At 45.8% G+C, this 16,236-nt stretch overlaps 1 protein-coding gene across 3 annotated transcripts in view; it reads left to right on the top strand.

Moving 5' to 3' along the window:
- Window positions 1–13,598, top strand: part of TNFAIP2 (TNF alpha induced protein 2) — a 30,635-nt gene extending 17,037 nt beyond the window's left edge. For all 3 annotated transcript variants that reach the window (XM_028703983.2, XM_077923858.1, XM_077923853.1), the window contains exons 6-12: window positions 515–615; window positions 1,304–1,402; window positions 3,384–3,504; window positions 5,198–5,320; window positions 6,747–6,902; window positions 9,831–9,952; window positions 12,289–13,598. In XM_028703983.2, coding sequence (XP_028559816.2) covers window positions 515–615; window positions 1,304–1,402; window positions 3,384–3,504; window positions 5,198–5,320; window positions 6,747–6,902; window positions 9,831–9,952; window positions 12,289–12,427 — 861 coding nt within the window. In that variant the 3' untranslated portion in view covers window positions 12,428–13,598. The remainder of the gene's footprint in view (window positions 1–514; window positions 616–1,303; window positions 1,403–3,383; window positions 3,505–5,197; window positions 5,321–6,746; window positions 6,903–9,830; window positions 9,953–12,288) is intronic.
- Window positions 13,599–16,236: the final 2,638 nt, after the last annotated feature.

Here is a 16,236-nt window from a genome sequence, read left to right as displayed (position 1 = left end):
AAACCTTTGAGCCCAACCCACAAATTGGTAACATCGAAATCTCCCCAGAAACACAAGTACCCAATCATAGCCTGTGGCCATCCAAACAGATCTGCCCAGCAACAGTGGGGTGGCTTGCTAGACCCCACCACAACACGTGCTCTCTATTAAGGAGAACACGCTGTATACAAATTTAATAAATAAAGAATGATCATAGAATCAGAGCAGCTGAACACATGTTGCATGAAACCACAGGAAGGGAAGCTGCCACTGGTCCATCCATGCCTCTGTCTGTAGAGCATGTGGCTCTCAATCTCAGGTTCATGGGTTTGAGCCCCATGTTGGGCAAAAAGATTCCTGCATTGAAGGGGGTTAGACTAGATGACCCTCAGGGTCCCTCCCAGCGCTGCAAATCTGTGGAATCTTTGGACTCCAGCCCACCACTGTTCTTATGTTCTTAACTATGGATTGCCAGATATTAAAGTAGGAGCTGCAGTAGTGACTCTTGGAATTTTGTGTGTGTGTGTGTGTTTAGATTATCCACAACAAACAGAAAGAAGCTGAAGGCATTTCCGCAGAGCTTGGCAAGCAAATGTCAACGCTGGTTTTGGAAGAGCTGCTGGTCTTTCTGCAAAGGTAGGATAGCAAGGTCACAAAGGAATGCGTTTCAGATCATGTCATCGCAGGCTCTGAATCAGATAATAATAATAATTTTTATTTATACCCTGCCCTCCCCAGCCAAGGCCAGGCTCAGGGCGGCTAACAAGCAATAATAAAAACAAGTTGAATGAATACAACTTAAAAACAAAATTAAAATACAACATTAAAACATTAAAATGCAGCCTCATCACAGGAGGAGAAAGGAAAAGAAGAAAGAGGGGGAGGGAATCGAATTGGCTCCAAGCCAAAGGCCAGGCGGAACAACTCTGTCTTGCAGGCTCTGCGGAAAGAAATCAGATCCTGCAGGGCCCTGGTCTCATGAGGCAGAGCGTTCCACACGGCCGGAGCCAGTGTTGAAAAGGCCCTGGCTCTGGTTTAGGCTAATTTAACTTCCTTAGGGCCCAGGACCACTAGGGTGTTGCTATTTATGGACCTTGAGGCTCTCCGTGGGGCATACCGGGAGAGGTGGTCCTGTAAGTACGAGGGTCCTAGGCTGTGAAGGGCTTTAAAGGTCAAAACCAGCACCAGATGCCAGCTTTCTCGATAATAAATTTTATTAGTTTTTGATTACCATAACCCAATAATAGCCTCATTATATCAATGCCGAATTATATACAGATGCCAACTATCCAACCCTTATCTCATTCCTTCGCTGCCTCTCTAGCTACAAGAAGGCGCTGGACGTTTTCATGAGGGAGAAGAAGAACAACCAATACTTTGAAGCGACAGTAGTTACAAACATGAACAGTTGCTTGGGTTTTCGGTAAGTAGAATCATAGAATAGAATAGAATCATAGAATCATAGTATCATAGAGTTGGAATAGACCACAAGGGCCATCGAGTCCAACCCCCTGCCAAGCAGGAAACACCATCAGAGCACTCCTAACATATGGTTGTCAAGCCTCTGCTTAAAGACCTCCAAAGACGGAGACTCCACCACACTCCTTGGCAGCAAATTCCACTGTCGAACAGCTCTTACTGTCAGGAAGTTCTTCCTAATGTTTAGGTGGAATCTTCTTTCTTGTAGTTTGGATCCAAGTAATGAATGGCAACGCTATTGTTTTGCAATATGCATAGTGGGAGGGTCAAGTACATGGGAGCTGTGAGAATTGGGACTGATGGGAGTTGAAGTCCAAAACATCTGGTGGGCACCAGCTTGGCAAAGGCTGTCACGGAGGGTCAGCCAGTCTTAATGTAGGCCAGAATCCCATGTTTCCCCGTGGCCGGTACTGGGTGCCTCTGCAGACATATCAGTGACTAGCGTCTATAAAATGATTCATACTTCAGTTGTGCAACCCAGTTCCAGAAGACGGAAGCTTTGTTTATGTAATGGATATGGTCAAACGGATGAACTTCACCAATGGTACAGTGCCAGATTACACCCCTGCAGGCTGCAGTGTTTCAGTGCGGACCCAATTATATATATATATATTTTTATTACTATTTTGAATGCAAGTCAAACATGCAGCTCCCAAGTACCCTCTGAAAAAAAGGCGCAACCCTCCTTTCATAAATAGGAAGGAACACTTTCCCTAATATGGTTTTCTACACCAGGCGTTTTAAGGGTGCCCCTGAGCACATGCAGAGTGATTTTATGTTGTTACATAAGTTACAAGGAACCAGGCGGAGGGCCTTCTCAGTAGTGGCACCCGCCCTGTGGAACGTCCTCCCACCAGATGTCAAAGAGAAAAACAACTACCAGACTTTTAGAAGACATCTGAAGGCAGCCCTGTTTAGGGAAGCTTTTAATGTTTGATGGACTACTGTATTTTAATATTTTGTTGGAAGCCGCCCAGAGTGGCTGGGGAGACCAAGCCAGATGGGTGGGATATAAATAAATTATTATTATTATTATTATTATTATTATTATTATTATTATTATTACATGTTGTATATTGGCTAAGACGGAAGCTCCACCTCTGTCATAAATCCATTAATTTAGTTTGCTAGACTTACATGACAAGGTCCTCCCACAGCGCAGGTGTCCCTTGCTCGGCTATAACAAAAAATAAGGGGCCCTGTGGCACTTTACAGGCAAGCAAACATAATTTGTTAATGCTGGGGGGGGGGGAGTTGCACCATTGCTTAGGAATTTGATGGTACTGGGTTTATCTGCATTCTACCAGGATGGCTCAAGGGATGCAGATGGCGCTGTGGGTTAAACCACAGAGCCTAGGACTTGCCAATCAGAAGGTCGGCGATTCGAATCCCCATGATGGGGTGAGCTCCCGTTGCTCAGTCCCTGCTCCTGCCAACCTAGCAGTTTGAAAGCACGTCAAAGTGCAAGTAGATAAATAGGTACCGCTCCGGCGGGAAGGTAAACGGCGTTTCCGTGCACTGCTCTGGTTCACCAGAAGCGGCTTAGTCATGCTGGCCACATGACCCGGAAGCTGTACGCTGGCTCCCTCAGCCAGTAAAGCGAGATGAGTGCCGCAACCCCAGAGTCGTCTGTGACTGGACCTAGTGGTCAGGGGTCCCTTTACCTTTACCTTTACCAGGATGGCTCAGTTGGTAGAGCAGGGGACTCTTCATCTCAGGGTCGTGGGTTTGAGCCCCGTGTTGGGCAAAATATTCCTACATTGCAGAGGGTTGGACTAGATGACCCTCGGTGTCCCTTCCGACTCTACAATTCTATCATTCTATGAGTTCATCAACTGCCGCTGCAAGAGCAGAGTTAAAGGCAGCAGGTGAGGTCATGAAACAATGGCAGGACAAACCACAGCTTCTTTCTTTCTTCCCTTCAGGTCCCACACTGAAAAAACATCGGGACAGGACTATATCCGAGTGAAAATTGTTAATGCCCTTACTGACATTGAGACCGCTGGCTGTAATGTTCTCGTTCAATGCGTGGTTCAGGAACTGCAGGTAACCCTACAGCTGTGTGATACACCTCTGGGTTTGCCCTGTGGATAGCTCAATCAGCAGAGCATGAGACTCTTAACCTCAAGGTTGTGAGTTTGAGCCCCACGTTGGGCAAAAAATTCCTACAAGGCAAGGGGCTGGACTAGATGACCCTCATGGTCCCTTCCGACTCTACAGTTCTGTGATTCTACTACAGTGTATTGAAGGTGGCAGAACGGCCGCTCGTAGCACACCACCACTCAGCCAGTTAAAGGGTGTGCATAGAAAGAGGATTAAAAGAAATAACTCACCACTCTGGAAACTTCTACGGAGGGCAGTATAATAAATTACAAAACAAATTATAACAAATAAGGCGTCCAAAAAGGGCAATAAGAACTTGGTTCTTGCTTCTCTCCTCCCTTCTGCCATTCAGGCATCAGGGCCGGGGCATCAACCGTTGCCCAATATTTTTTTATTGTCTGAGGCAAAGGGCACTGAAATATACTCGGAGTCGAGAGTGGATTTCATGCTCTTTATTTAGCTTATAGTAGCGAGGAATGGAAGTTCCCCCAAAACGTCTGCTTTATATACCTTATTATACAATGGGCCCCACGTGATTGGCTAATTCTGGGATTCTCCTGTAGGCCAATCAGGTTGCGGATTCACTTCCACCTGGAGCTGGATTGGGTGGCTCCTGTGGACCAATCAGACTGCTGCATTCTGAATCCTATTGTTCTAGGACCAATCAGACTGCTGCATTCTGAATCCTATTGTTCTAGGACCAATCAGACTGCTGCATTTTGGATCCTATTCAACTCAGTACATAACAGGCACGGTGGCACCCTCTCCTTATTCCCACTGTACCAGTGGCTAAATCTTACTTCAGCCCTGATAGCACTTCAGAATAACATCCTCCACTCTACTGACAGGCAGCTTAGTCTCTGTCCTCCAACAGAGAGGAGCAGCCCCAGGGCTTAGGAGGAATAGCCGGGAGGCTGCTATTGCTGCCGTCCCCCAGCATCTGCCGCCTAAGGCGGCTGCTTCGCTCTGCCTAATGATGGAGCCGGCACCGCCCACAAGCCTGGAGAAGGTCAGCCTGTTCTTGCCGTTCCTCTTCGCCACTGCAGCCGGCTTGCTCTGCTGCCTCTTGATCTGGTGAGGAAATGGGATGAGCAAGGAAACAACCGTACTGGATGGAAGTGAGAAGGAGCTTCCACTGCCTGCTTGCTCATTGTCTCTGTCTGGGAAGCAAGTTGTCGCAAGGTGAGGCAGAGGAGGAGGAGCTGGCAACAACAGACTGATGGGGAATAAGATGGAGAGTGAGGGCCTTTTTGCCCAAGGCCTCCACCCCAAATCTGGAGCCAGCACCGCCAGGTGAAAAAGAGGAAGGGGTTCCTGGGCCTTTAATAGCACCTGCTAAAATTCCCTTTTCTGCACAACTGTTAACAGTGCAGGAGTCCTGTCCCCTCTTTGCATCTAGCCACCCTTGTTGTGATGGACCCAGCCTGGAAGGAGAAGGATTAGTTAGAATTGTCTGAGGTTACTGGTTGCCCTCACTGGTCACCAATCTTAGTAATGTAGCATACCTTATTTTGAAAGACTTTTCAGTTCCTTTTTCCTAATGTGCAAAAGTAGCAAAGTGCAAATATAGGAAATTGCAAATGTAGGAAATTCTGTTCCAAAACCTGAACTTTTGCTGTGTTGAATTTTCCCCCAGCCTATTTTTAGAAAGTTTACCCAGAGAAAATGGGCTTCCTGCACTGATATTATTGATGAAATCATAGCAACTGCCTTACATCATGTTTCTACGCTGAGAGCTCTCAAAGACCCTCTTCGCCAGGTAAGCTAATGAAAAGGAGGAAGTTTTATGTTTTTTCAAAGACTAGGATTAATCAGTTCTTGTAGCCTAAGGCTGAAAATGGGCAGTACAGTGGTACCTTGGTTTAAGAACAGCTTAGTTTATGAACAACTTGGATTAAGAACGCTGCAAACCCAGAAGTAGGTGTTTTGGTTTGTGAACTTTGCCTTGGAAGCAGAACATGTTCCGCTTCCTGTTGAGTGTGTTCCATTTGTAAATTGAGTCCCCCGCTGCTATGAGAAAGCACGCCTTGGTTTGAGAACGTTTTGGTTTAAGAGTGGACTTCTGGAATGGATTAAGTTCGTAAACAAAGGTACCACTGTAGTTTATAAGAGAGTTTAAAACTGAGAAAGGCTTTGTTTTTGATGCTGTACGCACACATTTCCCTTATGTATGAGTGTATGCACCTTATAGTGTCGGAGAAATTTAAAAAGACTTCCTAGACTGGAGGTATTGCTCCCAGAAACCCAAAAGAAAAGGATGGAGGCACTAGGTGAAAATATATTGACATTCAGGGGAGAAGTGAAAGGCTGGGGAAAGGGTTTAAACCACCCTTTGTTGATGTTCTGCAGGGATCCAGCATTCACAGTTCTAGTCCGTCTGCCGAGCGTCTTAAGTTTGGCTCAAAGGAGAGACTTCCTCAGTTTCAATTCCTTGGCCTACCAAACCAGCTGCGCTCACTTATCATTCTCTACTGCTTGTTTTCCTTGACCTTTTTCCAGTTTCAGAAGCTCAAGGGCTTGACCAAACCACAAGAGCCCTTTTCCTTTGAAAGCTTGCTTTTCGTTCCAAAAAGCCAATGTAAACTCACAAGGGAAGGGTCATGCATTCAAATTTCCTACTTTTGTCTTCTTAAAATAATCTACCGAGCTAATGAAGTTAATTATGAGAGCCAACAGGCAATGTGTAGCAGGAACTTTATGGTTCCCATCTGATAGTTCTTATGCTTTGTACATCGTTCACGGTCATAACTCACTCAATGTTTATTTTTTCTGAAGTCTTTTTGGAACAAATTATGGCCTATTAAGAGAGCCCATAAGCTAACATGGTTACAGTTCAATAACACCCCCCCCCCAAAAAAAAAAAAAGTTTTCTGCATTTCAGCTATATAATTTAGAGAGAACATCTTGTATTGTTGCTGCTATCATTAAACAAATGGGAACAAAAATTCTTTGCAATCCAGTATAGATCACTCAGGAGATCTTCCAGTAAACCCCAATCTGCCTTCTACCCATTCCTGCTCTAGATAATTATAAAAACCAGTTTGTTTTCAGAATAACCAGTTAGGCAAGTTTGGAAAGTCTTTCTCTTGGTATTTTTAGAATTCAAGCTATATTGATTTGTGTGTGTGTCTTCTCTCTCCTTCGTCTGATCGCAAAGGACTAACTACTTGCTTCTTTTGCTGTAGGCTGTCATTGAGAAAATCCACTTCTTTCTGGTCCAAGAGTACATTTCAAGGCTTATGAAGAAGAAGGTTAGCTTGAGGACCCCAGAACTGCAAAAGAACCTGTCTGAGCTTGTCCAGCAGCATGCCTCTATTCTGTGCACGTTTTGCTTAGATAATGTAAGTCTTGTTTTTCAACATGGGCTTTTCGGTCTCAACATGCAGCCCCTGACATTTAACAAGCTACTGCTGCATGCTGTTAGGGATAATAATAATAAATTTTATTTATATCCTGCCCTCCCCAGCCGAAGCCAGGCTCAGGGCGGCTAACAACAATAAAATAATACAACATTCTAAAATCATTTCATTAAAATTAATTCAACTCAAATTGATGGCAACCATTAGGCTAAAGTTCTATGGAGATTGCCAAAGGAGGGAGTCAGGCTGTGCCTTGGCCAAAGGCCTGGTGGAACAGCTCTGTCTTGCAGGCCCTGCGGAAAGATGTCAAGTCCCGCAGGGCCCTGGTCTCTTGTGACAGAGTGTTCCACCGGATCGGGGCCACGGCCGAAAAAGCCCTGGCTCTAGTTGAGGCCAGCCTAACCTCTCTGCGGCCTGGGACCTTCAGGATGTTTTTGTTTGAAGACCGTAGGTTCCTCTGTGGGACATACCAGGAGAGGCGGTCCCATAGGTACGAGGGTCCTAGGCCGTATAGGGCTTTAAAGGATGAGGGAGAAATGTGATTCAGTTTGCATTTAAAGATGAACCCGCCTAATTTTCACTTTCTGAAACAATGCACAAAATGAAGAACAGCCATCCTTCGAATCTTACCCTTCTCCAGATGTTGCCATGCAGTTCTCCGGCCAAGCAATGTGTACAGAAATGCATGTACCCATGTAGTGTGTGCATAAGAATGCACATCTTTGTTAAAATAATGTACAGAATTGCATTGCCTTGGAGAAGACTATTTGCAAAAATTCCTGTGTTGGGCAAAGTGGCTTACAAATCTATATATTAGGAGAAATTCACACCAGAGTGTCGGTGAATTTTTGTGAGGATTTTTATATATATATATATAAAAAGAAATCACAAACTGATGGGCAAATGTGGAGAACTGAAGATTAGAAAAAATCAAAATTGATAGTCACCCATCGCTAGGTGCTATGAAGCATTTTTTGTGAATAATGCTCAGCACGTATGGTTGGGAATAAGCCTTGTTTGACACCCTCGTTTCCAAATAAGGGCAGGTCCAAATCATACATTTAAAGCACATCCAAACATATTTAAAGCACATGCCTTCTCCAAAAGAATCCTGGGAACTGTCGTTCTCTGTACTCTTAACAAACTACAGTTCCCAGGATTCTTTGGGGAAGCCATTTGCTTTAAATGTGTGGTGTAGATCATCCCGACACATGCACAGGCTGCAGCAAGAGAGTTGACAATCAAAAATGGCAGGGAAGGGGAGGCTAGCCGGACTAGAACCCGCAGTCCAAGTTTAAGGAGTCGAAGATCAGGGCAAGGAAGAGGTCAGAACTGCATGAAAGCCACACAGTTGTCCCAACAAGTTGACATGCCCAACCACCAAGCTTTGAAGGTGAGCTTCCTCATGAGGCTCCTGGGCCTTGCGAGACTGTTGAGAGTGCAGCCTGAACTGAGGTGGGTGCATCTGTTCCCAGTGACGGATGCACCACCAGGTCCTGGGCAACCAGGCTGTGCCCCCACTTCTGACCCTGGTTCCTCTACCTCTAATGGTGGGCTGGTGCTCTCCCTCTGTTGCTGTGCTGGTCCCAGGGGCTAACCGAGAAGTGAGGTCCAAGTCCAGTCCGAGGTCAATGGTGCCGTATGGAGGCTGTCTGTCAAAGCTGTAGCTGGGTCCAAGGCGGGGAGTCGGGTGGGGTTAGGAACTCTGGCAGAAGAGCAGGACAGGGTGCAGGCAGGAACAGGCTCCCGCAACCTGGGACTGGGGCTGGCTGGCTTTTATCTGCCCTGAAGCATAGGGCAGCCCCGGTCCACAGGTGACTCGCCTCTCCTGGCCTGGAGGCGAGCACTCCTCCTGCGGGAACTTAGTTCCCTCCGCCTCTCTGTCCTGAGCCTCTGCAGCTCAGGAGAGGCTGGAGGGTTACCGGACCCAGAGACAACCTCCTCTTCCCTTGACGGGGCTGAGAGTGGAGCAATGGGTCCTCCATCACCTTAGGGGCCAGAGCAGACTCAGCTGGTGTCTGCACCTGAGGATCCAGCACAGGTGAGGACCCTTCAGGCGCAGGCCCCAGCCCCAGCTCAACTGGTTCTGGAGGCGAGAACTCCTGTGCAGGCTGGGATTCCTCAGGTTCAGCCTCCGAGTCCGAATCACAGGCCATCACAGTTGCTGTGCTCCAGTCTCCAGGGCTGAAGAAGGAAAATGGGTTGCCTGCTTCCTCAGCCAGGGCTGCCACATCCCGTCTCTTCCAGCCTCTGTGCCCTGGCCTCCACCCCCTCAGGTCATTCTCCGATTCCTCCTCCTCCATCTCAGCCTTCTGCTTCATCCTTGAGCCCAGCAATGTCTCGGGACTCACAACTCTTGGCTTCCAGTGAACAAATTTTAGCAAAACATATCTTTGGCAAGATATATACCACATCTGTATATTAAGCTGTTAAAATATTATTTAAGATGTATAATCTGGTAACAAGTATCATGGTTATAATGGAGCCAGATGTCTGTCTTCATATCCACATGTCTTCGGTGTGAAATGTAGAGTGCCACAGTCTAGAATTTCTGTGTACTTTTATAGGGCAGGGTATTGAGGTGCAAGAAACATGAGCTGAAGAGGTGGGGACATTTTGAGGGTGCCAGATATTCGACATCTGGCAAAAGTTGAAGTGTGTGTTTTGAAATGTTCTTTAGCAAAATAAATAAATAGCAATGTAGTTTTCAACCTGTTTGCCTTCATGGGACATGTTCCCAATATGGCTTGTCTGCCAAGAATCTCCTGAGCAGATTTGTTTGAATATGGTGGGGACTCTGCCTTGAGGGTCTCAGCCTTGTGATTCTATATTTTGAGTATATTGATGGCCTAATTTTTATCTGGGGATCTGCATGTTGACTGACTAAGTTTGGTCTTTTTAACTTGGTAGGGGTCCACTGCCAAATGGCTGGGTTATGCTCTCCCAAGCCTGGCTGAAATCATCAAACTCCAAGGTACAGATACCGTCATGGTTGAAGTTGGAATGCTTGCCAGTAAATATCCAGATATCAGGTAAGAGGAAAAGAATTTATGACCTCACCTCTCAGGTTGCCAACACAGAACCACCTTATGTAGGTCTCCTCAGATGTAATTGGGGCTTACATAGAATTGTTCATTCAGTTTCTTGGACAGGTTCCTCATTCCTGAGCCTCACCAGTTTGCCTTCTGTGAAATGGGTATTTTATTGTGCTTTGTGAGGTCCAGTGTGCATGTTGGGTTGGGTTTGCGCCCCATGGCAGCCATTTTGTGTGGTGCCCAAATGTACCCAGGGGCCTCAAAAGGTTGGCAACTCCTGGGTTACTTGGAAACTTTGAGCCAGTGTGGCAGCAATGCCACACTTAGGTAAGATAGCTGGTTGCTGACTTTGAGCCACTGCCTCAGCACCACCCCTATGAAATAAGACACCACAGATTTGGTAAACTCGAGTAGTATAATCCATCTAGGATGTTTTTGCAGCAGGCAGCCATAAGTGCTGATATAATCACATGCCTGCCATCTTCACATGGTCTAGAGGAGGGATAGGCAAACTCGGTCCTCCATATGTTTTTGAGACTACAATTCCCATCATCCCTGACCACTGGTCCTGTTAGCTAGGGATGATGGGAGTTGTAGTCCCAAAACATCTGGAGGTCTAGAGCAGTGAAAGCATGAGATTTGCTCCCTCAACAAACACTTCTCGCTTCTCTCGCTTCTTCCAGACGTAGCCTGGCGAGGCCTAAATTAGGCCATAAGCTCACTATAGCACCTTTAAAGCACAATCATACCTTTTTTGTAATGTTTTTGTTTATTTTTCATGCTACAGATGATACATTTTGAGAAAGCAATTGTTACAACAGTAAACAACAAATAACTTGCCCTGATAAAATTACAGACTTTTGTCATGCTGTGTAATAAAATTTCGTTTGATTGGTCTAAGAGATCACACCACATTTCCCCATGAGTGTTGGGTGGATTTCTGCCACCGTCTGAACAATTTACGTATTCAATAAACATTTGCCACATGTTATAAAAGGAAAAGGGGTTGTGTCTTCCCTTTGCCACTCTGGCCTGGCTTGTTAATTTCTCAGTCAATGCTGTTGACCATACTCTAGTATCTGTGTCCAGCCCAATGCCAGTTTTCCAACATCTAGCAGCAGTCATGGCTTCCCCCAAAGAATTCTGGGAGCTGTAGGTGCTGAGAGTTGCCAGGTGACCCCTATTACCTTCACAGAGGTACAATTCCCAGTTTAACAATCAATCCCTCTTCCCAGGGAACTCTGGGAATTGCAGCTCTGTGGAAGCCATGTCTATTTAAAGTGGTATCACAGTGCTTTAGCTGCAGGTTGGGAATCTATTCCCACTTCAATGAAACAACACTTCCACACCTGGCATTCTGGTGGCGAATTGATACTCTAAATTAGAGTGCCAGTCCCTCCCATCCCATGCATTAAAAGGGTGCCTGTCATACTGATTGCTGCTAGTTCTCATGAGTACAGGAGCACAGGAGGCAGAGTTACTGTCAAGAGAACTGCAATGTTGGCTGTAAACTCCCCAGACAGGAAATACCTGTTGAACAACAAGGTCCTTCCTCTTTTAGTCACATCCCGTCACTTGCTGCCTTTCCTGCTAGGAAAGACATGTAGAAACACTATTCAATACGTGTATCTTTTGATATTCTCATCTGCAGGGCAACCAAATTGATCAGGGGGGTAGATTAACTTCCCTATGAGGAAAAGTTGCAGAGTTCTGGTTTCCCCAGCCACTCTGGGCGGCTCCCAACAGAATATTAAAAACATGATGAAACATCAAACAGGGCTGCCTTCAGATATCTACTCAAAGTCAGATAGTTGTTTTGCCTTGACATCTGAAGAGGGGATGCCACTACCAAAAAGGCCCTCTGCCTGGTTCCCTGTAACTTGGCATCTCGCAGCGAGGGAACCACCAGAAGGCCCTCGGCGCTGGACCTCAGTGTCCAGGCCGAATGATGGGGGTGGAGACGTTCCTTCAGGTATACTGGACCAAGGCCATTTAGGGCTTTAAAGGTCAGCACCAACACTTTGAATTGTGCTCAGAAGCGTACTGGGAGCCAATATAGGTCTTTCAGGACCGGTATTATATGGTTTCGGCGGCCTACTTGCAAACTTACCACAGGTATCTTGGTCAGCCCCTGTGAGAACAGGATGCTGAACTAGATCGGCCATTGGCCTGATTCCTGCAGGCTCTTCTTCGGTTCTTAGATAAATCAGGGACAGTAGTCGAGTTCAGAGAGTTGGGAGTCCCATATCTGCTCTCTTTCATTGAATATTTCTACTCCCTCTGTGTTGCTGTATCCTTTCAAATTCTGACGCTCCGTGTTTCCTCTTTGACAGCAAGGAGCACCTCTCCGCCATCTTGTACATCAAAGGAAACTTGTCCCGCAATGAAACCAGAAGCATCCTGAGTGTGCTGGACATCGGCGTAACAGCTACCTTGCCCCACAAACACTTGTTTTCGACAATCAGGGTGTGATGAGCTTGCCTGTTGCCTCTTGGTTGACTCAAACAGCTGCCATTCATGGGAGACCTGAATTCAGCTCCAGCCTCCTTCCAGACTCAGCCACATAGTTCAAAAACCAACCCCAGGTCCTAGTTTTGGGGAAAGCGGCTTGATCTTTACGCCGCTACCAGAATGCCAGGATAAAATGGAAGTTGGCTTAGAGGTCCCACCAGATTCAAGGGCCTGTGAAGTCTCCAGCATTTCCTCTGCTGCCTCGGTTTTCCCCATCTCGAAAATGGGATGGAATCTCTGTCAGGCTACCTCACCTGGGTGGTGCTGGTGTGATGCCAAAGGGAAGCCTTCGTTTCCTGTTCCTTGTTAAAGCACTTGACAGAAAAGCGCAGTAGCTGTTTGCACACATTTCTTCCTTAAATAGAAAGAATCCTTTGTAAAATGGATGGAGGAAAATGGAAAAGTCCTCAAAATGTAAATAGCACTTGGAATGTTGTCTTGATTTTTTTATTAAAAACAAAATGAAGTAGAAACTCCCAGAAGTTGCTTCTTCTGTGAAAAGCCCTTTTGGGCTCTAGGCAGATGGCTGTGAAAACCACATGTAAAATTGCGATGTTTTGCTCGATAGTATGTATTGATAACGTACTAGGATCTTAATGACAGTCTGTGTGATATCAGGATTGCTGTTGGTGTGGCTTAGGGATTAGGTGCTACACTTGGACCTGGGTTCAAGTTTCTGCTTCGGCCACAAACGATGGTTTTCAGGCAAGACACTCTGTCTCAGACTCTCTCTTTTTTCTTTTTGTATTTCTCTTTTTTTAACCTTTCTGGAAACCACTTTGATGGCATCAGTCTGTGGAGCAGTTTGTATATAAGATAAACAGCCAGCCTCACAAGCTTATTGTGATAAAATCAATGAAGTATTTTCATGTACGCTGCCTTGAGCCGCTTGGAACAAGCAGGATACAAATGTTAATAATAGTAATATTAATAATAATAATAATATTGTTAATGTATCTATAAAAAGAGTGTAAATATACCACTGTACAGATGTTGCTTCAGTGTCTGCTTGTGAGTCTTCTGGTCCATAGTGATTGTTTTGCTATCCAGTGGTTGTCGGGGGGTTTTAGTTAAAGCACCCCAAGTTGTCATTGTATACCAAGTTGTACAAAATAAAGATGCACTTACAATATTTAGTAAAGGTGTCGTTGATCTCTTCCCATCCTCCAGCTTTTAGGAGCATGTTTTGAAAGCCAAGGGTTAGAATTTGCCCCCTAGAGAAAGTGGAAAGCAGAACAGATACGTGGTTAATGCTAGAAGTAAGACAGGAGAGGGGGGAAAGTCTGGAAGCTAGAATTTGAAGACAGGGCAGGTCCTACTGTTGGGCAACATAGTGCTCTTGCTCCCAACAGGACCCCAGCTGCCCTTCTTCATGAGGAAGCTGACGCGACGACAATACAGGCTAGAATTGATTACCTGTGCCTAAATTATATGAAAAGACTTCGATCTCTTTTGGAGGAGAGATTCCCCGCTATGTCTCACACAGAACAGGAACAGACCAAATATTGGAAGGCTGGCATCTAACGCCTCTTGTCCCAATATCAATTACAAGATCTTCAGGTGACCATGAAGATGGTCAGACCTCACCTGGAGTACTGTGTCCAGTTCTGGGCACCACAGTTCAAGAAGGACACTGACAAACTGGAACGTGTCCAGAGGAGGTCAACCAAAATGGTCAAAGGCCTGGAAACGATGCCTTATGAGGAACGGCTAAGGGAGCTGGGCATGTTTAGCCTGGAGAAGAGGAGGTTAAGGGGTGATATGATAGCCATGTTCAAATATATAAAAGGATGTCACATAGAGGAGGGAGAAAGGTTGTTTTCTGCTGCTCCAGAGAAGCGGACACGGAGCAATGGATCCAAATTACAAGAAAGAAGATTCCACCTAAACATTAGGAAGAACTTCCTGACAGTAAGAGCTGTTCGACAGTGGAGTTTGCTGCCAAGGAGTGTGGTGGAATCTCCTTCTTTGGAGGTCTTTAAGCAGAGGCTTGACAACCATATGTCAGGAGTGCTCTGATGGTGTTTCCTGCTTGGCAGGGGGTTGGACTCGATGGCCCTTGTGGTCTATTCCAACTCTATGATTCTATGAATAAGAGGCACTTAAGAGACTCTCTCTTTAGGTCCGATGCAGAAAGGAATCTAACCATGATTGCTTCTACCAAGAGCTCACCATGGTTCCCACTTATCAAAACGGAGCATGCCCGAGTCAGATACCTGACAAAGCTCCCACTTGCCGTACTAAGAATCGCTTTTACAGAACTACAATTCCAATCGATGCCCTCGACAGTATTGGATGGACGGTACGGCAAAGTACATTACGAAGAGAGACTCTGTCTGTGTGGACAACCCTGCGTCAAGGACCTGTGCCATTATTTATTGCAGTGACCGTTATATATAGACCCAAGAGACCGATTTGTAAAACCCCTGTTTACGAATGGAACACATTTGAATAGGGTGGAAAGGGTGAAATGGCTGCTGAGCGTCCCCGACAACTTTGTTACTTATAAAGTAGAACTCTATGCTCTGGCAGCTATGAAGATCAGGAGGAAGGAACTAGGTAAAATAGTGGTCAACTGCAAAGGGGATTCGGATATTTAATTTGGCACATCTTACCTGAGAATCTTCTGCTACTCTATTCTATTTAATGCAACAAATAATTTTAGTAAGCGTGACCGTGGTTTTATTGTATGTGTGGTGCCCGATGATTTTTATGGTTATTGTTTTTGTTATTGTTCTCCTTCTGAATGATGCCATGGCCTATGGCTAGTGCAATAAAAAGTTTAATTGGAAATTGGGTGACATGGAACCAAATTTTTTGGGACGCCATTAAATCATGGATTTTTACACTTTAGGGAGACGGGAGTATTTGCTACCACCAACATCAAGGGGATTTCTTTCTCTTTAATGCTGCCCACCACTTCACAGTTCAAGCCTGGCCCAAAACCCAGGTCAGCACCTGTCTGTGCTGAATGAATTATTGTTTATTTCCTTGACATCTGAAGGGAGGGCGTTCCACAGGGCGGGCGCCGCTACCGAGAAGGCCCTCTGCCTGGTTCCCTGTAACCTCACTTCTCGCAGTGAGGGAACCGCCAGAAGGCCCTCAGCGCTGGACCTCAGTGTCCGGGCAGAATGATGGGGTTGGAGAGGCTCCTTTAGGTATACTGGACCGAGGCCATTTTGGGCTTTAAATGTCAGCACCAACACTTTGAATTGTGCTCGGAAACATACCGGGAGCCAATGTAAGTCTTTCAGGACTGGTGTTCTATGGTCTCGGCGGCCTCAGTGTAACCCAACCCTCAAAGCTGCCACCACTGTTAGATTCACCAAATCCAAGATTCTCACTTTGCACACTGGACATCCCCAATATGGCAAGGAGCATGAGTTAAAGATCCCACTCTGCTTCCTGAAGCCTCAGCAGAGGAAACCAAATATACAGTCACCAGAGAGGTCTGAGACATTGGCTTTAGGACCAAGGCTTTAACCATGCAAAAGTGAAGAATGTATGTTTTATTGATTGATAATACTAAAATAGCATCATGACATGAATCCTGTTGCCAAATAGGAATAAAAGATTTAAGAATCATAATAGTTAAGAATTTAGGAACATCTAGAAAAATGCAAAAGCACAAAGATGGCAAGCCTAACTTAAGGTAAAGGCAAAGGGACCCCTGACCATTAGGTCCAGTCGTGACCGACTCTGGGGTTGCGGCGCTCATCTTGTTTTATTGGCCGAGGGAGCCGGCGTACAGCTTCCGGGTCATGTGGCCA

The sequence above is a fragment of the Podarcis muralis genome, chromosome 1, assembly GCF_964188315.1.
Source record: "Podarcis muralis chromosome 1, rPodMur119.hap1.1, whole genome shotgun sequence".
Taxonomy (NCBI): domain Eukaryota; kingdom Metazoa; phylum Chordata; class Lepidosauria; order Squamata; family Lacertidae; genus Podarcis; species Podarcis muralis.
The sequence above is the reverse complement of the archived record's forward strand: the minus strand, read 5'-3'. Positions and strand labels throughout refer to the sequence as shown.